Source organism: Sabethes cyaneus, chromosome 3 (assembly GCF_943734655.1).
Source record: "Sabethes cyaneus chromosome 3, idSabCyanKW18_F2, whole genome shotgun sequence".
Classification (NCBI taxonomy): Eukaryota; Metazoa; Arthropoda; class Insecta; order Diptera; family Culicidae; genus Sabethes; species Sabethes cyaneus.
The window spans coordinates 221,225,685-221,248,331 of NC_071355.1; the positions used below are offsets into that span (position 1 = coordinate 221,225,685).

The 22,647-nt window shown below is 38.2% G+C and overlaps 5 protein-coding genes across 6 annotated transcripts; 2 read left to right on the forward strand and 3 right to left on the reverse strand.

Moving 5' to 3' along the window:
• Positions 1 to 4,165: 4,165 nt before the first annotated feature.
• LOC128742483 (cysteine desulfurase, mitochondrial) lies at positions 4,166 to 6,311 on the reverse strand. The gene is made up of 3 exons (XM_053838858.1): positions 6,055 to 6,311; positions 5,824 to 5,900; positions 4,166 to 5,481 (listed from the first exon to the last, which is right to left on the reverse strand). Exons 1-3 carry the CDS (start codon positions 6,152 to 6,154, stop codon positions 4,315 to 4,317), a joined length of 1,344 nt encoding a protein of 447 aa, XP_053694833.1. The 5' UTR covers positions 6,155 to 6,311; the 3' UTR covers positions 4,166 to 4,314.
• Positions 6,312 to 9,623: 3,312 nt separating this feature from the next.
• LOC128743405 (zinc finger protein 728-like) lies at positions 9,624 to 11,592 on the forward strand. Its single transcript, XM_053839968.1, has 4 exons — positions 9,624 to 9,725; positions 9,823 to 9,943; positions 10,011 to 10,965; positions 11,024 to 11,592. The coding sequence occupies exons 1-4, from the start codon at positions 9,712 to 9,714 to the stop codon at positions 11,113 to 11,115; spliced, it is 1,182 nt and encodes a 393-aa protein (XP_053695943.1). The 5' UTR covers positions 9,624 to 9,711; the 3' UTR covers positions 11,116 to 11,592.
• Positions 11,593 to 11,754: 162 nt separating this feature from the next.
• On the reverse strand, positions 11,755 to 14,735 carry LOC128741571 (pre-mRNA-splicing factor ATP-dependent RNA helicase DHX16). The gene is made up of 3 exons (XM_053837493.1): positions 13,338 to 14,735; positions 13,165 to 13,279; positions 11,755 to 13,100 (listed from the first exon to the last, which is right to left on the reverse strand). The coding sequence occupies exons 1-3, from the start codon at positions 14,619 to 14,621 to the stop codon at positions 11,821 to 11,823; spliced, it is 2,679 nt and encodes an 892-aa protein (XP_053693468.1). The 5' UTR covers positions 14,622 to 14,735; the 3' UTR covers positions 11,755 to 11,820.
• Positions 14,736 to 16,222: 1,487 nt separating this feature from the next.
• Positions 16,223 to 18,698, forward strand: LOC128742513 (sorting nexin-20). 2 transcript variants are annotated; one of them, XM_053838904.1, is made up of 4 exons: positions 16,223 to 16,470; positions 16,531 to 16,683; positions 17,184 to 17,877; positions 17,938 to 18,698. In XM_053838904.1, coding segments are annotated over exons 1-4 (984 nt in total). In that variant the 5' UTR covers positions 16,223 to 16,469; the 3' UTR covers positions 18,074 to 18,698. The 2 variants fall into 2 exon arrangements, with proteins under 2 accessions (XP_053694879.1, XP_053694881.1); XM_053838906.1 differs by having other exon boundaries at positions 16,531 to 16,641; positions 17,938 to 18,696.
• A 113-nt stretch (positions 18,699 to 18,811) lies between these two features.
• Positions 18,812 to 19,815, reverse strand: LOC128740755 (uncharacterized). Its single transcript, XM_053836320.1, has 3 exons — positions 19,576 to 19,815; positions 19,232 to 19,327; positions 18,812 to 18,889 (listed from the first exon to the last, which is right to left on the reverse strand). The coding sequence occupies exons 1-3, from the start codon at positions 19,813 to 19,815 to the stop codon at positions 18,812 to 18,814; spliced, it is 414 nt and encodes a 137-aa protein (XP_053692295.1).
• Positions 19,816 to 22,647: the final 2,832 nt, after the last annotated feature.

A 22,647-nucleotide genomic window follows, 5' to 3' on the forward strand; every position in this document is an offset into this window, starting at 1 on the left:
ATATTTTTCTTCTGCAGACGGATTTTAGATTAAATCGGATTCATGACAAATGACTGATTGATCGATTTCGTGTCGTCTGTTACAACGCCTACAAGCTCGAACTGTGCTTCCGCTTATGCAAACCACATTGCAGGATCATTTCTACAAAAATTAGAAAGCTTCACCGAAATGGCTGCCGTTGTAGAAGCTGTTTACAGAGACTATAGATCACAGAGGCGACAAGGCACTCAAAATCCGCTAACTTTTGTAATGCTAACTCTGTAATGCTGCTGCAGAGAAAACAATATGGCGTTGGCGTTGGTCGAGTTTTCGATACAATGTTTTACCAAATTCGAGTAAACACGAACCACTAACAAGGAAACATCACTATCGGTCACAGGTTTAGAGCTTAACCATATACACCGTAGTGTAGTCCTGTCGATCCAGAACTACACTGTACTGCTTGTGTTGGTGTAGCTTATGGAACTTTTTTGAGAAAACTTAACTTGAAATTTGTATGGCAATGCGACTCAATGGAGACGCATGGTACATTGTGAATATCCTGAACACTTGATTAACAGGGGCCTTATTCTCACAGTCACCTCACTTCTTTCACGCGCGCTATTCTCACTGTCACCCTCACTTTACCTTACAGGGCCCTTTTGATTTGTGATTTGCAATTGGCATTATACGGTATATAATCCAGGCTGCCAGGTTACAATATTAATTTAAGTAATCTCTTACTTAAAGCATGAGCTGTATTTGTAATAAATCGAAATTTATGGTACACTGCTATCGCCGTAATTTAAATACCTTTCTATCCCGATGCTCGAGCACATCATTAAAGCAGTAGTGTAGCTCACAAAGAGAACATCTCAAATAGCAAAACTTAGTACAAGATTCTTTTTCGCATTGTGCGTACGTTCTGTAGTGTATTTTGAGGTGAGACACTGTCAGCCAACCAAATCTCCTTGGCTGCAAATAATTTTCCGCTTTTTGGGCTTTCGTTGAATGTTATTAATGTGAGCGCTGCTATGATCCAAAAAGCCATCTCCGAAATGATGCCGTCCACCTCCGTTGGACCGGCCGGGATACCCCGCTATTCTCAAGAAATGCACCACAGGGTTGCTTGCTCCTCTTCGTCCTCTTTACAATTTGTCTCTAACGGCGTTTATGTTTCCGGTTCATAACAAAGGCGATAAAAAGGACATCTATAATTATCGAGGTACCAACGAGGTCGATCAACCACGACGAATTTCCTTTCATTTACTACTTATGCTACGGATACCATGTCGAGATGTTTCCAAACGGATACAATCTACACCGACCAGAGAAGATTTTGATAAGTTAGATCATGAAATTTCGATTGCCAAACTCGAGAGGATGGAACTTGCACCCTACTTCTCTAGCTGAAATCTTATTTGGCTGATCGGTATCTGGCTATTAAAATCGGAGAATCAATATCCAGCCAGTTTATTGTTACGTCCAGTATTCCACAAAGCTCATATTCGTGCTATACTTAAACGATGTAAACTTTTCGCTACGAATCACAAAATCATACTTTTTCAAACAATATCATTTCCTTTTTGTTCTGTTAGTCGAGTGTTCACGATATTACCATACAAATTTCAAGCTAAGTTTTCGCAAAAAAGTTTCATAGGCTACACCGATACGAGCAGTGCAGTGTGAAGTTCTGAATCGACAGGACTACGCTATGGTGTATATGGTTAAGCTGCAAGTCTGTGACCGATAGTGATGTAAGCAGGGCCTTTAATTATCACCGAATTTCAAACAAAACAGAAAATCTTTTTTCTCAGCATACATTGTTTTTTATGCCTCTGAGTTTCGTATGTATAACTCCACAGCGATTTTCATCGTAGCATACAAGTTCAATATATCGTGAAAATAGAACAGGAGAAAGTGATTTTCAAATCCACAAGGTGATATTCACTTCAGGAAAAAAAAAATTTAAATGCAGTAAATGAAAAGAAAAATCTTATGTTCAACAGCTGAACGCAATAGATGCTAAATAACAACATAATTTTTTTTTATTGATTTTCACTGCTCAAACGTGAATATCAGTTTGTTACAATATCACAGGGCGCTGATATTATATATTCTCGTGCATGAAGTTCATGCTTGCTGTATATAGTTATTATGTACGTTTGATCAAAGCAAGCAGATTTTCAATGCAAGGTAGACTGATAATCCAGAAGTTTGGACGTTATGCTGATGAATATTAACAGCACTGGATGTAAGTCACTTAATTTACGCGTAACTGAAAGTCTGGGTCACCAATGTGAGATTCTTATCAGTAATGTGGATAAAACACAGTTTGTTATTGATATTCTACGAAGTTTTAATTGACCCAGATTTTCGCTTGTATCACGTTCGCGATGCTTACTTTTTATGGTGATCATATTATATATCACACAGACATGTGTGAGCCCAATAAAGACACAGGGGTGGAAGCGGTTAGTTAACTTGAATAATATCCAGAGGTAACCAATAATATATACCGCTAACACTGGCCAAAACATCTAACGCACCGTCTATAAAAATATTGATCTCACTTTTTGGCCTACGGTAACCAAAATCGTAGATAACTGGATACGTCCAGATACCAGCTATAACACATCATTTAAATCTTCATACCTAATCTGCTTTTTAACTAAACACACTTATAATGTGAAGCGGAATTTTTTCTACCGGTATTCAAATTTGATTCCAACTATTCCATAAAAAAAAAATTTTGCACAATTTGTTTGAACGCCCACGCCCAAGATGATGACCTACCATCTGTGTTAATCCGGTCACTCAGCCCCCGGCGCATGAATGGAGAAAAATAGGTCATCTTTCATATAGGTACACTAATTCTACACGCCCAGTATAGGTAATAAAAATGATTGGTACAATACACAATATTCTTCGAACTGCACTTGTCAACTAAAGCTCTGTAAAATACTAATGACCACAATTGATGAAACAGGACATTTATAGTCTTGAACATTGAGGCACTTGTCAGTGTCGTAGCGAGAATTTCCCTTAAGGGGAAGGGCAAGACGTTACTCACAAAACCGATTATTTGAGAAAAGTATTAGAGATAAGATTCAGAACTTTCATTCTTACATTGCGTTGCTTGCTTTTTTGTTTGTATCTCGAGGTACGACATTAATTTAACAAACTTGTTTTTTAGTGATATGTATCGCATAAACTGATAAGCGAAACTCACAGTGCAGTAGCTTTACTGATTGTGCTTTACGGAACTCCGAGCTAGCTACGTGCCTGACACTTGAACAGGTACCATACATTTAATAAATAATTAGTTCAAGAGATCGGAGTTTGAAAGGATTACTACTAGAAGCTCGAAGTATAACACTTAAGCATTTGAAAATATACTACAGGTGTGTCTTATGGTCTGCACATGGCTTCAATGATAATCAAACAAATGTGATATTTACAGAGCATTTTAGCCATCTTAGAGATACAGAACATAACGAATAGTCTGAAATTAAAGAAAAGAAGAAAACTTTTTCTAAATTCTACTATTAATATTTATTCTCGACAGATACGTATTTCGCCTACAACTTGCAAGCTTCTCCAATGTCAGTTCAGTTGTCTTCTTTTCTTTAATTTCAGGTTTCGTATTCTACTAATACACTTAAAAAATTTCAGTCATATTTAATAGCTTCATAAAAAATTGATTCTAAACCTATGGTCCATCGTATATAAAAATATCAACTCATTTTCGCTGCTGAAACATTGTCTTCAGTGATTATCGAAATTATTTACACACGTGAGTGCAAATCCGACTGATAGCGTATTTCGAGTGCCCTTCTGTTGATTTACTCATACTCATCCAATTATTTGTTTATTACGATAATCACCCCTAGATATTGCCGGTATTACGAGATTAATTTTCAGTCGAAGTTTTGAAGTATCCATTTCAGTTGAGTGCAAGACATGCATTTTGCAACTATACTGGAAGAAACGGACGTTCAGTAAGAAAAAAGTGTCGTGTTCACTTCACGCGTCTGCTGCAGTTTTCCGAGTAAATAGAAGCCCATTTCCGAAGACCTACACACATTTGCAGAAGTTACACATAGTTGATTGTAATATGTAATTAGATGATAACCGTAATGTGAAAGTGATATATGCAGAATCGAACAACGCAAATCTTTTCGGATTAACATAACTTGTTTATTGCTACATGCACTCTGTAAAGTTGCAAAATTCTAACAAGAATAGTTTTTAAAACATATCGTTCAATAACCCTATCATATCGTAATTACCTTTTCTCACCTTCATTCAAACGCTTTTTTACTGCAGACCATCTCAATGTTGAGACCACTGGATCGTTTTGATGTCTATCCCTTCCTGCACCATTTCCCACAGCGGGGACATTTCACGCAACCGTGTGACGTGTTTAATACATTTTTCAGCTGTATAGTCAACCTCTTCGATCGTTGTGAATCGGCCAATTCCAAATCGGATCGAACTGTGTGCAAGATCCTCATCGGCACCGATGGCACGCAGTACATAAGAAGGCTCCAACGACGCAGACGTACACGCTGATCCACTCGACAGGGCTACATCCTTCAAGGCCATCAGCAAGGATTCACCTTCCACGAAGGCAAACGAAAGATTTATGCAACCTGGATACGAATGCACTGGATCCCCATTACGAATCACTTGCGGCAATGCCGAGAATATCTTGTCCATCAATCTCTGCGAAAGGAACTTCATCCATTTGTGATCGTATTCCATTTCGCGACTGGCGATATCACACGCTGCACCGAGCCCAACTACAAGAGGTGTTGGTACGGTTCCACTTCGAATGCCACGCTCCTGGCCACCACCGCTTTGTATGGCTTCTACTCGAACGCGGGGCCGTCGTCTTACGAACAAGGCGCCCACGCCTTTTGGACCATAAATCTTGTGTCCTGAAATCGACATCAGGTCAATATTCATTTTATTCACATCGATAGGAATTTTTCCAACTGCCTGGGCAGCATCTGTATGAAAAAAGACATTTTTTGATTTGCAAAGCTTTCCAATGTCCGTAATTGGTTGCTTCACTCCAATCTCATTGTTTACTGTCATAACTGAAACAAGCGAAGTTTCTGGCGTAATAGCTTCGTCCAATGCCTCCAGACTAATAAGCCCGTTAGTTTGCACGGGCAGATACGTTACCCGAAAACCCTCGGCTTCTAGGGCACGACAAGAGTCCAGTACGCATTTGTGCTCAGTCTGTGTAGTAATAATGTGCTTCTTTTTTGTTCCATAAAATCGAGCCACTCCCTTAACGGAAATGTTGTTGGACTCGGTAGCACCGGAAGTGAAAATAATTTCCCTAGGATCGGATCCTATAAGGTGGGCCACTTGAGCTCGCGCTTTTTCCATAGCCGTCTCCGACTCCCAACCATAGGCGTGCGTTCGAGAGTGCGGATTGCCATAGTAGCAGGTCAGGTAAGGTAGCATTGAATCCAGAACGCGAGGGTCCTACAGTTAAATAAAAGAAAGCATTTGTGGTAATATTTGCTCAGTTTAAAAAATATTTGTATTTTAAGTTCTGAGATCAAGGTCATCTTGTCAGCATAATGTTAAAGTCTAACGTTTTTTTAATATTAAATTTAGTTTGTTTCAGTTGCCACTGCATTATGTCCGACAAACTGTTTTAGGTAGGTAGATATTAAATTGAGATAAACGAAATTTGAACACTACCTGAGAATGCCGCATCACTTTATGATTTAGATTAATCTTCTGCTTTCAATGCCTTTTACGCAGACATTACTGTCTTACCAATAGAATTCGCTGTAATTATATGATACAATAAATACTTACGAGTGAAGTTGTTGCTTGTGCGTCCAGATAAAGTGGCCTACCATCGAGAACCTCATCCTTAATGCTGAATTGTTTATCTGCAATAAAAGATTTGATTTTTACTCGTTTCAAGTCGTTAGTAATAAATATGTGTAATGAACTATCAACATAAAGAGTAAAGCAACGATCTTGACTACAATACTCGTTACAGATGTAATATTATGTATTTTTATACAAAAAGGCATTACTCACCGGAACTTAAACCTTGTCTTTCGACATTTGCCGACACAAAAGTACGACGCACAAATTGTCGCGAAATTGCTCCGCCAAATTTAAGCGAAACGTTCAACATTTCATCGATTTAATGTTCGTTTCGATAGTATTTTAATACCTTTGAAGAATATAGAGGACAATAATATTGATTCCTCCTATCGTTTCACAATATTTTGCTGATATAATTGGAGAAGAATGCACTGCACAGCACAGTTCACACTGTTCACACACGGTAAATAATACGAAATAACAAAATGAGTTGACTGACAGGATTGAAGGACTTCCCTTGATAGGGTGAGCAGCAAATAAAAAACAGGAAAGTGCGGAATAAGTTATTTATTTAACTTTAGGTAAATTTATTACCTGCTTTTGGGTACCAGCACCAAGGGGTTTGCAACAGCTGGTATTACAATTCAACGCTGTACAAAATACATACTCCCGAAAAAAAATTTACAATTAATTTTGTAGTAGAAACAATGCATCTACAACAGTTTTTATTGTCAACATTGAAACTTATGGTAAATTTATTGTAAAAGTGTCTTAAATTCAAATTTTCTTAAAGTTTTTTTTATATTATTTTACGCTATAAAATTAACCATATTTCATCATAATTTTACTGCCTTTTTTAATTATATTTTGTTTTTTCATCTAAAATAATTACTATAAAAGAACGATAACTTTTACTGTAAATGAAAATTTTTGTTTGTTTGCGAAATACTAGATTTTTTTATTGTTACGATACTTAACAACCCGTAATTTTTATGGTAGAATCACTGAAAACCATGAAAGTTATGGTCGAAAACAATAAGTTTGAAAGTTTGGTTATCGTTTGGTTTCGGAGGATAAATTTTATTGTTTTACTATATTTTGTATCCTACTGTTACCATAATTTTTACTATCGTGTTATGGTTATTTTTTCCGGGTTCATAATCTGTGATTCTATACCGTGGACCCCCGTTCGTTTGACCATTTTTAATCTGAACACTATTTAATTTGAACCCCGCTGGTTTGCACGACGTGCAAATTAAAAATGGTTCAAATGTCATTCTCAACATGACATCATTTGTTTATGCGGACAATGCACATAAACACGATTTGTTTGTACTCACCTAGCGTGTTTAATCGGTTTCACATTTCGTTTTCCTAATGATTAAGATAGAAATCCGATCGGAAAATGCAATATTCGCACTTGCAACTGCCAACTAAAACAAACCACCAAAACAATAACAAAGAGCAGGGCGCCCAGTTCACACGGGTTTCAGCATATTTCGGGTTACCAGTTGTTCAAATTAAAAAGTAACCCCGTTAGTTTGCATGAGGAATCGTTCAAACGAACGGGGGTCCACTGTACAGATAACCACCCCATGACATCTCTATAACGAGATGCAGTGAACGTCAGCGACAGCATGTCCTGGGCTCAAAATTTGACAGCAGGCCCAAATCAGACTGCTGGCAGTTGAGTGAAACGCAGTGCTGACATGCTATCTCATTTTCGCACTCACGAGATGTTGGCAGCGAAAACATGGTTGCCTGCCGATGGGGTACAGATAACAGACATCCAAGCTAGAACAAAATGGTTCGTGATCCGCGTGTAAAATGACTCAAGCGACATCTAGCTGCTTATTGCCACTTGCATTCCCTTAAGAGCTTGAAGCGCCATCATGCGAAACCTGCCAGCTGATGTTGGACAGAGTTGCTAGACATATAGCATTATTTAGGTTATGCCAATTATATGTGAATATCGCTACTACGCCTTGGTTCGAACATATTTATATAGCGTAAGTATTGCGGAGATTCCACCTGTTTAGAGTCCTACGCGAAAATTATTAGCGTGGTTATTTTCTGCGTTTACCACACATGTTTGCAATTTAGCAATTTGAACCATCAGTTTTTCGTTATTGCCTCCCCACTGACTCCTTCTTGCTTGACAACCATATTTTCAATGTATTTAGTAATTACAGGAATATTTGAATTAAAAAACGAATTTGTGTAGGACTCGTAAAATTGCTGCAAGGTATTGTACCTTGCAGCAATTTTACGAGTCCTACGCAAATACGTTTTTAAATAATAATTATCCTGTACTTACTAAATACACTGAAACTATGCTTATCAAGTAAGGAGGGGTTCAGTGGGGAGGCAATAACGAAAAGCTGATGGTTCAAATTGCTAAATTGCAAACATGTGTGGTAAACGCAGGAAGTAACCACGCTAATAATTTTCGCGTGGGCTTCTAAATAGGTGGAAACTCCGCAATATTAACAATAATTAATATATTTCTAGATAGAATTAACAAAAGGGCGAATGTCGCAAATGTAAACAAAACGAGTGAGAGTTAGTTTTTGCTGGACCAGCATAGCAAAATCAACCCCTACTCGGTTTGTTTACGCTTGCGACATTCGCCCTTTTGTTAATTCTATCTTCATTTATAGAGCTTTTGCTACACACACATGCAAGACATCTGTTGGGTACACATTGCATATTTTCCTATGCACTGCAGAAAAAAGGGGCCGGATAAAATTATCATTTTTTCTAAAATTATTCATCATTTTAAAGCAATTAATAGTTAAAGTAACCGATAAATGTTCCCTAAAATATATGCTGACATTTGGTAGCTAGGGTTTAGGTGAATTCGCGTTAAATCGGTGTCCCAAATATATTGTTTTTTGAAGCAGTATACGGCATAGGCCAAGTTGAAAGTAACGGAATATAAAATTGGTTTTAGCATAATAAATTGCTTTCTTAGACGAAAGCAACTGCTGGATATTGATATTTCTGGCTATAGTTTTCAGAAGGTCGCATAATCAACCCTTTTACATGCATTATGCGACCTTTTGAAAACTAAAGCCAGATTTGTTTAGTTTTATCCCACTAATATAGGTCATAGTTACATTTTTGATCATTGCTCCCGTGTCTTAGCTTATTTGTTGAAAATAATTGTTTCATTTAGTAAACAGATATACTACGTTGCCATATGTATAAAGCAATTTGTAATTTTTGTTTTAAATGAAGAAAATAAATCATTTAAAAAATCTTGCTCTTCCCTGCCCGTATGTTTTATATGGAGCTGTCACTTTTGCCTGCCCAACAGATCTCCAATACATATTGCCCCTTTTATGACTATTTAGACTACTGTGATAATCATTTAATGCAACGTACCGCATTTTGCAGTGGTAATCTGTCACTAAAGTGGCTTTTAGTTTGATCTTCTAATGAGTTTGACTTCTTTTTCCATCTTCCCCTTCTTTTTCACTTCATATTCTTTGAGCGAAATCGTGTGCGAGATTCGACTGTGATAATCGTGTAAATCGGGGTAGTCTAAATAGGGGCAAATGTCGCAATATGCACTCTGCAAACACCCTATTTAAAACAGATGAAATCAAAACTAAATGCACACAAAATCGTCGTATTCGTAATTTGTGTTAAAAGTTAAAGTAATCTCTGATTACTTCGCACCATAGACCTGACTGGAAACCCCTTGGATACACGTTAAAAACAATCAAGATCTGACAGACTCTCATGATTCTATCATCGCCGACAAAAGTAAACAAAATCATTGCAAATAAAATACAATATTTTCAATTTTGCGGAAAATCGGACGATTCCGGAATTTAAATACGCAAATGCAGTAGGGCAAACATGAGCCTCTATCAGTAAGTTTGTTTTCAATATCGTTGAAAATTCTGGTCAATATAGCTTGCTAAAATAACAATCGTATTTGGTTCACTGCTAATTTATTCCCTTTTCTAGTGCGAAAATAGACAATATTTGCAGGCTTTGCTTATCCGGCGATGACAATTTGGAATCTATTTTTGGTGGGAGCGGGAGTGAATTGCTTCAAATGGTCATCTACGACTGCACAACAGTTAAGGTTTGTGTAGTATATTTTAAATACATTGTTCACGAAATTAATGCAAACTGTACGACTATCATCGTAGGTATCACCCAAGCTGGGGTATCCAAATGCTATTTGTATTTCATGCAAGTCTAAAATCGAGAGCTTCCATCAATTTCGTGAGAGATGTATTCAGAACGATGTATACCTACGATCGACCTTCCTCGAGCCAGAAGTGGTAATTAAGACAGAGCCTGACTTTGTCTTCAGTACTGCTGACGAGGAGGATGAAAATGATGATGACATTAATGAGGACGATATCGAAGAATGGGATGAGTCGGATTCAAACGACACATCAGACGATATTAGACCGAGCGGCTTAGCTAAACAGGAACTATCACAAGCGGAAACTCTGCTTGACAGTGGTATGAGTTTTGCAGACCATAGTTCACTGGTCCCTCTATTCAAATGCGAGTTTTGCTCAGCTGAATTTTCCACACTCGAGCAACTTGAAAAGCATATCACTAGTCACAAGGAAGAAAAGATTTTTAAATGTTTTTATTGTCCAAAGACGTTCCACTTTGCTAAAAATTTGAATATGCATGTTGAGTATATACATTCAAAGGTAAAATATTCACAAAAGTTGAGCCTGAAAAATGCAAGTTTTACACACAATTTACTAGTCAATAACGAGAAAAGTATAACGTTAGTTAATAGTAATAGCGACGTAAACATCAACAACAATGTTTTGAGCCGACCTGGGAAACATGTACCGATTCAAAACTCCGGATTAACAACTCGCATACCTATCACACGCATCAGTAACCACGAGTGTCATGTGTGCCACAAGACGTTCAGTGATCTTCGACACCACATGCTACTACACGATGGAGAAAAACCCTACAAATGTGATATATGTTCAAAATCGTTCTTCAATGCTTCGACGTTAAAAACACACTATCGGGTGCATAGCGATGAAAATCCTTACCGTTGTACCACATGCACAAAAGTTTTCGATAATGCACGAAGCCTCGAACTGCATTATCGGACACATACAGGTAATATCAGCACAGGTTTCGTATCAGCATTGTTTTAATTGAAATGGATCATTTTTAGGAGAACGCCCATATGCGTGCGATGTTTGTCTGAAAAAGTTTTCCTGCTCATCTAATTTGAAACGGCACCGCAAACTGCATGATCGAGATTGAGCAACTCGTCGCTGAGTCAAACTCTATTATAGTTACGACATTTCATATCCACTTGTACATTTGAAAGCCAAAAGATGTGCATTTAAATAACAAAGTGAATTAAGCATTTTGGACTCACTAAAGCTTCACTCAATGTTTACTAACATATGCGCAAAGAGAAATCTTACTGTGAACCAGCAGCGCAAGGAACTGCAGCGATATCCTATGTAAAAAATTAACCTAGTCTATGGTTTAATTGTTTAGTGCAATAACCTCGATATAACGCCATAGATCTTCTGTGCTCTAGTAACGCATGTCTAAGTCTAAGTCATTGTATTTATTTTTAATAACTTATCTAGTCCGTATTCAAAGATTTGTATATTGTAGAATTGTTTTATTTACTGTTGAGATGTTTTAGTGCTGTTATAAAACTAAAAGCGATGTAGCCGGCAATTGCTCCTTTACGAAAAAGGAATGTCTACCACACAAAAGCTAGTTCCGAACAATAAAATTACCTAATGAACGAACCATAGAGCCTGTTGTATATTCGAAAATCCTTTGCATTAACTACGCGTTCTGTCTACCGTTCGAATATCGGCGACAGTTATACATGGAAGTGTCATCGCAAAGCAGATCAAACCACTCTTATATTCGGCATCATAGGGCTTATTATATAAAATGAAAATACAAATATTCACAGCTTGGCTTCATACCGGATAGAAGTAACTACGCTTCGGTTAGCGTTGCCCGTCCAACGGTTTTGGGCATTTTCTTATTAGTCGAATCTTCCAGCTCCTTCGGTTTGTAATAATGGGGAGCCACTTCCAGCAGCCACTTACTTTCGATTTCGATGACCGATCGCATGTATTCTTTGGTGGTAAAAACTAACTCATGATACAAGACCCACCGTGGCAAATCCTCAAATAGTGCGGAATTTGGATGTATCATTACCGTTTGGTTATGTTTTACAGTTTTATAATTGCCACCCTTCGAAAGGCGCGAAATGTGATAAAAGTAGCCGGCGGTGATCGCTTTTCGTATGTTGATCGTCTCCGGCAAACCTGAAACCATTTCAATTTCAACTCGCTGCATCAGCCCTACTAACTGTTCGCGGACATCACGTGCCCGTTTCATCGAACGAAACTGTATGTAATTCTCGTAACACCACTGGGTGCTGTAGTCCGTCTCAGCCCACTGATTGTACACCTGGAGTAGACTAAGGTGGTCACCGTGCACATGATTAAAGTTTTTCCTGGCTGTATCAGCGTGTATGATTTTATCCTTCGGTCGGTAGAAGATAGCCCCGTTTACGGAAAGCATAGCAGCAATTGAAACAACCTCTTCAGAGCATTTGTATTTTTCACTTGCAAGCAACATTTTGGCCATCATAGGATCGACAGGAAATTCAGCCATTCGACGACCTAACTTTGTAAGCTCTCCATGATGATTGAGAGCTCCCAAAGCGTACAGTTGTTCCAATGCTAGAACTAAAGTCTCATGGGGCGGAGGATCCAGAAAATCAAAATGCAGCAAATCATTAATACCCAATGCCTTTAGCATCAGCACAGCATTGCCCAGATTTATCCGTTGAATTTCCGGAACAGTATTATCTTCCAGTTCATGTTTGTAAGCCCAAGCAGTGTACAATCGGAAACATTTGCCCGGTGCCACTCGACCTGCCCTTCCAGCTCGTTGGTTAGCGGACGCCTTGGAAATCGGAACCACCATAAGGGTTTCCATTCCTGTGCGAGAATTGAAATTATTTTGCTTTGCAAAGCCAGGATCAATTACGTAAATGATGTTATCGATGGTAAGCGATGTTTCGGCGATATTTGTAGCCAACACCACTTTGCGTGCGTTTGGAGGTGTAGGTTCGAATATTTTCGCTTGCATATCCGACGGAAGGTTAGCGTAGATGGGTAGAATCAACAGCTCCTTTAGTTTGGAGCCCAGCCGTTTAACGCGATCCTGCAGCATTTCCTGACAAGCTTCTATTTCTTCCTGACCTATGAATAATAAATTACATTAGAGTTTAAAAAATGTTCATACAAAGCTGTAGTAGGTACAAACCAGTTAGGAAAACCAGAATATCTCCTAGCGGTTGAGTAGCATGGATTTGTAAGACGGATACAACACACGCATCGATATAATCAGCCTCGGGAGCTTTAGTGTAGTAAATATCGACCTAGAAAAGCATATGATAGATTAAAAATCAAGACATCATTTAGTGCGGTTCAACTTACAGGAAAACGCCTTCCGGGGATTCTAAAAATAGGCGCATCATCGAAAAATTCCGAAAACTTCTCCGCATCTAGCGTTGCACTAGATATCAACAGCTTCAAATCAACCCGAAATCTTACAATGTCTTTTACCAAGCCAAAAAGAATATCCGTATGCAATGTCCTTTCGTGAGCTTCATCGATAATCATGACACTGTACGATCCAAGATCTGGCTCGGAAAGAAACTCCCGGTGAAGCGTACCGTCTGTCATGTACTTGATGACTGTTCTTTCCGAGGTGCAGTCTTCGAATCGAATACTGTAGCCAACTTCGTTGCCCAACTTAACGCTCATTTCCTGTGCGACACGTGCCGCGACGGACATGGCTGCTACACGACGCGGTTGGGTACAGCCAATTTTTTTACCATCGTTGGTAAATCCGGCCTCATAGAGGTATTGTGGAATTTGGGTCGTTTTTCCTGACCCGGTTTCACCTTCAATAATCAAAATCTGATGTTCCTTGACGGCAGCAATTAGATCTTCTTTGAACGGAAACACCGGAAGCGACTTCTTGGTTTCTTCAATATCCATCTTCTTTCGTTCCGCTTCGGTGACTCGGGGTTTGTCATCCCTCGACTTCGTTCCGTCTAGCCGTAATGCTTGAACAAAATCAATCTGGTCGTCCAACAACAGTTCATATTCTTCCTGCTGTTTAGCTTTAGCGTCTTTAGATCCAAACTTGTAGACCGCTGATGCCAATTGTTCCGCTTCCCATTTCTTTTGTTCCGAGTTGGGCATCTTTTCGCGTTCATCCACTTCGACATACTCCTCTTTTTCGCCCTTCTTGATATCTTTCGGCATATGATATCGTTGAATGCGCTCCAGTTCCCGTGCCTTCTCATGCTCCTTAGCAATCTGCAGCAAATTCTTCTTGTACTCTCTATCCTGACGTTCCCGTTCGGTGATTTCCGTATCTTCAAACAGGTATTCATCGTCAAGGATATCGGCCTCGAGCTCAGCAACTTTGTCATCTTTACGTTTTTCCAAATACTGTCGACGAGACTGGATTCGAAGTTTGGGCATTAGCTTGTCTCGGTCGTCGGCCTCCAGCTTCAACCGTTTGGCTGCCTCTTCGTATGCTTTCCGGCTAGTCGACTCCACCACCTTCCTCGTTCGGTCCTCATCTTTCTTCTTAAGTCTTTGCGAAAACTCATCCCGTTCCTGGATGTCTCTCCGACGGGCTTCCTCCTCGCTATCTATGCTGCTATCTTCCGAAGAGGACGTGCTGGCTTGTCTTCTGCGACTCATATTTGATCGGTTCAAATTGGGTAATTTGTTAAGGATTTCGCACAAAAACAGAATAATTCACCAGGCGAAACAAGTTTTGTTCAGCTTTCTCGTTTTCTGAAGTAAATACACCAAATACACAGATGCAATATTATGTTTTTGCCGTTTTTCACTTTCTACAAGACTTTTGTTATTCCAAAATGTGACAGCACCGACAGCACACACGTTCAAAGATTTTTACCTATACATTGCTTAAAACAACCTGAGCTTGTTCAGAAGTTTTAAAAGGGTTGAAAATACCTATCCAGCTTTTTATTTGCCATATTCGCCATGACGGCACCGGACGACCTCTTTCCCACTTACAGAACTGCCCGTAGCTGAATGTGTGAAAATTATTTCCGACATATTTCTGTCTTTTGCACTCTTTAACAAATCGCTATTCTGCTTCACGAAAACTCTAAACTAATGTAGGTGTCTCCACTGAGGCTGAGACACACTGGTTTTCCTCGAGATAATTAGAAGTTAGAGGGTAGATGCTCCAGTAGTTGTGGTAGTTCCTGTAGTGGTGGAAACTCGAATTATTCCATTATTTTTGCATTTTGGTATAAGTTTGATACACACTTAAAAAAAAGTACCGAGTTCGGTAAAATATCGTAAATTTTACCGAACTCTGAGCAGCAGAAAAAATTTCATGATGCCAAACATTATTAATGATCCGTAAACGTCGATTGGCACCATCGAATTTTACCGAACGTTCGGCTGCTCAGAGTTCGGTAAAATTTACGATATTTTACCGAACTCGGTACTTTTTTTAAGTGTGTATCAAACTTATACCGAAATGCAAAAATAATGGAATAATTCGAGTTTCCACCACTATTCGCGCACATTCGACATGTTTTCAAAACGTTTGTTTTCGTCAAATCAAAACAACAAGGGGAAAACGAATAGAGTTACCAAATATTCAGATTAAAAATGAAACCGCCAGATCTGAACGGGGTGTTTTTCATATTAGCGGAGGTTGAGTGTAACTTCGTTTGCCGAACAACAGCTCCCGAATACGCCACAGTTTAAGCGACCAAAATCATGTTTTGCATTTCATTTTTAAAATTAAAATTCGTGTACAAACAAAACTAATTGTGAACTAAGCATAGAACTACAGAATACAAAATAAATCAAAATTCGGAAATAACTTATTGTCGTAATTCCACTAATGAGTTTTAGCAACACTGAAAGCGAAACCGCGTTATATTTTCCAGTCAACGGTTGCTTGTCGTTTTCAGCCAATCAGAAATTGGGTCAATTTTGGGTCAACGCCGCGGTTGACACTTGGCACGTCCTGTCCTATAGAATAATAAATTATTTGCTTCAAGATTTGCTTTTACAAAAAAAGGTGTGTAAATGCTACTCAGTTAAAAGTAAAAATTAGAAAGCGTGTAGGTTAATGAGATTTTATGGCACAGCATACAGCAACAGCACCAGAAACAAAAACGCTATAAAAACAAAGTAAAGAAGAGGACAAAGAGGACGAGAAAATCGAAAAAAATACACCGATGTTTTTAAATGATTAAACGTCAAAAATATGACTCACCCGCAATTAGTGCAGTTAGTCCTCGTCCTCTCGTCCACAAGTAGTCGTAATCAGTGAGCTGCAATTCTGTGATAAGCAATATCCATTGCAATTGTAAGCCTCAATCAAATAATTAGACAAAACAAAGAATTTTACACTGTTGTTGGAACACCAGTAATTACGTTAGTGCTAAAATTTGTCTATCATGGTAGTTATCTATAGGTCAATTAAAACAATCTGAAGAAAAACAAAATTGTTCAGTATTTTTGCAGTTTTCGTAATTGTGTTTATTGTGATTAAAAAGTAAGTACTGCATGCTTATTTTGTCACTGCTGTAAGCTAAATGAATCTTCTTTTCCTTAGTGCATTCAGCAGTAATTGGTCATCACATCACGGTTGATTCCCTCAATGAAGCGACCGGAGGCAATGCAGTCGAAGATGATCCAGACAGTCCCGTGGAAGCATTCGAGCAAAGTATGTTAACTATAAAAACACAAACCAGAGGCCCAATTCAAGGTACCCCTTGCAGTCTAATGACTGCCTTTCTCTAGCATAGCTGGAACAAAATTAGTCGTTGTTTCGTTGTCTGTGTCTCTAATATGTCTCGAACGTTAGTAATGAGTTGAGTCATATTTGCGTGTTTGATTTGAACGAGAGTGTGACTTACTTGATACTTTCCTGCGCAATTTTCACACCTTTTGCATGCTCACTATTAGGTGTTTGGTTTTCGGTTACCTTTTTGTATGAAATTTTCTTTGTTTTCACATAAAGAAATTTAGTTTGCATGCATCAGTATTCTATTTTTCTGCTTTTTATGAATTAGGCACATTATTGAAGAATTTTATTTGTGCCGAAATTCTTAATAAGTTGTTTCGACATTTTTTATACCCGATAGGTTTTATATTTATATGAACATAAGTCTTTGTTAGTTAATTACAAAAATATTGAAAATTCGGTTGAAAATTTTCAATCAAGCAATTGTATTGAAAGCATTTTGTAAAACATTTATTTTTAAGGTATTTGGCAGCGCCCAACTAGTCGACCATTGCCAACCGAGAATGGCCCCGTGCTATGTTTCGAGATCCCTTACGCCCGTGTACTTCCACCAGCAGACGAGAGCAATACTGTAAGTGGCAAAAAATACGTCGTTTACGAAGTTAACGTCCGTATGGACTCTAGAGAACCGGATCCTAACCCAACTAGCATCGAACGTCGATATACACATTTTTTGAAGCTATACGAAAGTCTAAAAAAGGATCACCCAACACTGGTTCAATGCGTCGTTTTCCCAAAAAAGGTCCTGATGGGAAACTTTACCGCTGAACTGGTTGGCGAAAGAAGTGCTGCTTTCGAAATCTTCCTAGATTACATTATTTCGGTGCCTTCACTGCGTGACTCAGAGCATTTTTTAGAATTTTTACAAGGGGACGAACTGAGAAAAGCCTGCCAACTGCTGGATGAAAGACGAAATGAATTCGCTGTCCCGATTCTGGAGAATACCTTCCGAATACTGAATAAAATCTTTCTCGATAAAAGCAAATGCGTATTGCTGGTCTTGTGTCGTCTGGTTGCTGCCTGTACCACTTCTCCAATACCGCACCCCTTAGCCGAGCAATGGGCTGAGCTGGCACTTCGACGCTACGAGCATGTGTGCGATACGGATCTGCTTGTTCTATATATACCATTGTTACAAACCTGCTTACATTTGTGGTATGAGTACCGTAAATTTTTCAGTTTAGTACGAAAAAGTAAAATTTGTACTTTTTACAGGTGGCAACGTGGACGCGATAGAACACTACTTGAGGAGCGCTTGGATCAGATGGGTAAAAAAGGAATCAAGGTAAAGGGAGGACCGACACTAGCTAAAGCTATCCATGCCCTTGAACCGAGAGCCGAAACAATATAAGCAGCAGAGGTGCAAATGAGATCTTTGGCAACAGCAATACCTTTCATATACTAGGAACATGAAAATGTTACGTGTCTATTATACATTTTACATCACACATATGTGCATTATCTGTAGTAGATTTAATTTGTCTTGTCTTATTTCCCAACGAGTTGTTAGATGTTTATGTTCAACGGTAGTTATTTAAGTGCAAGCAAAACATTGGCAGGTTGTGATTTACGTAGTATAGTCATTTGGAAAGTACAATATTTACTCCAATATAAGTTTTATGTTTAAATATTTTCTAAATTCGTCCAGCTGATTTTTTCAAAATAACCAGGTTGAAACATTAATTAACGCTCTTCTACTCATATTGCCAATACATCATGTCAATGAAATCCACTTCTATTCTACTCTTAACTATAATAACTCTGCACTACTCATTAAAGGAACGCATTGTGACAACCATTTTTTCAATACTGCTTGCTCAGTGGTTATCATATCAATTTTATATGCTATATGGTCGAATAAACTTCGAAATTTTAAATATACAATAATTTGTATGTGTATTGCTTGGTAGGAAACTATCACAGCCAGTAACAGTTAAAAGAAAAGGCTATACGTGGACTGATTTCATAGACAAATTTACCTTTTAGCACAAATAATGTTTGAATAAGATGAAATATAAATTACCATAAATCGCAAATGTTTAGTCTGTTGTACCGATTTATCAAAGGTTGGGTTACCTTCATAATAATCCTACGTGGCGGTATACTTCACGATTCCTATCTTTTCCGATACCGGATTATTCCAGATGTGTAGATTCATATCCAATAGCTGAAAGTTGCCTAAAAATATCGTTTTATCTAGGTTTAATTTGCTATAGAAATAAGAGTCACATAAATACTAAACCTTCCAAAACGAGGTAATCGTAAATGTCGCAATTTTTGATGGCAATTGCACATGGATATTGTACATAGAAAGTAGATGCCAGCCACTAGGTTACGAGCAAAATTAAAACCAGCTTCTTCTTCGGAAGCTTTGATCAATTTAGATAACAGTCTCCGAGTTCTAGCGAACTTCTGCAGATAGCAAAATATCAGGCGTACAGTAACTGCCTGTAAATGGTTTGACTGATAGTTTCTTTTTCTCTAAATTAATGATATAATTTATACATACCAATATTTTTTCATCTCGCAAATACCGAAGCAAATAAAGGGTTGGTATCCACAATAATCGCAGGGCAAGCTCACATATCGTAATATTCAACACTATCTGCGAATCGAAGTTGAAGCAATCCATCTCAGAGGACGTTTAAGAAATAGTATTAGATCAAATTCACGGAAAATAGGTTTTTCTCAAAATGATTATTACACTACAACAAAGTGTAGCTTTTAAACATAAATGCTAACAAAATTTCTGCTACGAAAAGCTAACCAGTTTTATCTCATCAAATAAATAATTTTATAACCTAAGCTTTCGTGAATGTATAACATTTACATCTCTATAACATTTATATATACCTTACAGACAACCAGGACGAAGGTCTTTGCTGAATCAATCCTTGGACGGAGCATATAATTTTCGAGCCAATTTTCAACAATGATACTGGTTGCAGCAACGAACATCAAGGATGCAATATCGGGTGACATGGATTCTGGTGCTTTCCGGAAATGTTCAAACAGGTCAACTAGACTCAGCGAAGCGGCATGACTTAAAATGGGCCCGAATACAATCGCAAGTCGATGATAATCAAATTCCATTGTTATAATTTGAGTTCAGTTGCACTTTTGTCACTGACTTATTCTAAAGTCAAAGGCTTCTTTGATGCCCACTCAGCGATTCCCCACTGTGCACTGGTGTGCCCAGCCTGGAGCACGTGTTTCACTTCTCTGCAAATTTAAAAATAATTCCACAAGGTGCAATATGGAAAGCCTGGAGTTGTCACTTCAATGACCCGATATTTGTGCGATAAGTAAATTACTAGTCTAAAACTGAGTCTTGATCTATAGTCTAATACGTTTTAGTGTCTCAAACTAGAAAAAATTTCGTTACATGTCTTTTAAAGCCTACAAGCGTTTTGATAACAATACACGCACAATAAATAATGCCCGGCTGAGCATATAAAATATAAAATGTTTTAGACACTACAAAGATGTTGTACTTATGAGTTTATTTTCGAAATCAAATTTCCGTTGTCAAGTGCAAAAATCCTTTCTTTGTAATTGAATCCAAAAGAGAATACGTTGGCCTTTGTTGCTTTCAAAGCGCTTCGTGCATAGAAAATACGGGTAGATAAAGTTAAACGACTCATAACGACGTTGGGACAGCATGATTTAACCAATTAGGATAGAATCTATCGATAACTTTTCAGCGCTTCAGGGATGCTCGATTTGCTTTCCTCCGCGTTGTGGTGGAAGCGTTAAGAAGGCGAAAAGCAAACAGACGAATTGATACATCCCAAGCAACAATGTGAGTTTTATTGTACTCTTATGGCGGTTTTCATGACCAATTTTGACCTTAAATGCCATCATAAGAGTGTAATAAAACCCAAATTGTTGGGTTGCGACTTGGGATATGTTGTCGGAATTATTTGCATTCTAGGGATAACAAACAATTTTAAAGACAAATCACCTTCCCATCCTATCACGTGCAAAAATTCTATTATAATTTTAATTACTTTTTATTCGGTTTAAATTTATATAGCATTCTTCAGAAATAACGGATTTAACATTCATACATAAAACTGGTTTATACTAATCTGATTCAAAACATTGTATAATATGAATCCAAAGTATTCATCTTCAGTTTCAGATTCTAGGGTTAGAAGGTCAACATTATGGTTAGCAATCTTATCAGCTGTTTGTTAAGTAATGGATGTGTTGCATATTCGCATTGTTGTATAATGTAGTCTTAATCTGTTTTTTCATTCGGTACGAAAAATGAGTGCTGTGATATGAATGTGATATGAAAATGTGAATTTAACGCACATAAATGGTAAATTTGAAAGTAAGCACCCATAATATACCCACTTTTCCATGTTTCTGTTTTCCACTTAAGCATCCCTGGACATTCGAGCCATCAGCTCCTCGTCATATAAACCTAAACCTATGCTATGGTGGCGCTGCCCGCCTCGTTTCGCAATAATAGCGACGATAACGAAGCCACTCGTATCCTGTCTGCAGACGACCAGTTGCTGAGCGAACCTCTACCGCCCGCCCGTATATTCCGGCGACGCTCTTGAAAGGCGACAAATTCAAGAACAGTTAAGCGGAAATTGTGTTGATTCATTCCTTCTTTGATTTGATGTTTCTGAGAGTCCCCGGTGGATAGGGAAATCCTCCTCCCACGGGGACATGACTTTACTTTCTATAGAAGAGATTTTCTGCTGAATGAATCCACTTGTTGAATGAATTGTAGGGTTGTTATGTTACTGAGATTCGCTGATAGCAATAGAAGTCAACATTTTCCTGTTACGCACGCCCTGCCATTTTTGCTTTGATTTTTTTTCTGAAACTACTTCTATGCTATTCAGAGAACTTTCACTCGTTGGCTATCACTTGAGAACTGCTCCAAATCTTTAGCAACTTTGTAATATAGAGGTTTGGCACTAGCATTACATGACGGAAGTCATATGTTCGAGACTCAGCTGTTATCCTTTTTTTCTGTCAGACCAATGTCTAGTTGGAAAAATACCTACCTAACTAAGAAGAAAGTTAATACTCTTCCGAGAGCATTGCTTGTTTTACTATCGCGGAACGTTTTCTACCCACCTAGCCCGTTTTATTTACGGAATGGGAAAATAATGGGCGAGAATCTTAGCTGGCAATAGGAGAAAGGAATACACGATAAAAGCTTTTCGCGGTGTTTCATGAGATTGTCAGTGATTTATTTCTGCGTTGTGCATACTTACTAAAGGAACTATGTACATATAGTGTAGTGAAGGGTTCTTTCTTTCAAAGATAGGGAATAGAAGAATTACAGAATAATGTTTATATAGTTTTATTTAAAATTTAAATAGCACTATGAATGGAAATGCGAGAAAGTTGGGCGTGTTTCAATATTGTTGCACAAAATGGGCCGAAGAGTCCTAAAATTTCATAAAATAATGTATGCTGGTCTAGTTATTGAACTTATGAAGGAATACAGTAATGAAAAATGTTCTAAGTCTTTTCTAGGGAGGGCTCAGCCTGCCAATGACTATTTCCATAATTCCCATCAGCATCGCTAATCATAGAAATGTACTGATCTATACTGCAAGCAACATTTAGTTAACCACCGTCCCATTTCGATGCTCAAAATAATCGATGACCAAGGCTTCGTAGGGCGAAAAAAGAATCTTCATTTAAGCTCGAATGAGCCACTTGACTTGGATTTGCAGATTTATTCCTCACATCTACTTCATTCATACATATGTATAACTGTGGCACTTATCACCACCTACACTGCCTCCAGTAGTTCACGAGGCTGACCGTCAGGAGTGAAAACCAGTCCTGTGATTTTTCTACTTCTAGTAACGATGTTCACTGCTTCTGAAATGTGTTCCTTCACACAGTCTTAAGATGTATGGAACGCACTACGTTCTGCTAATTTTT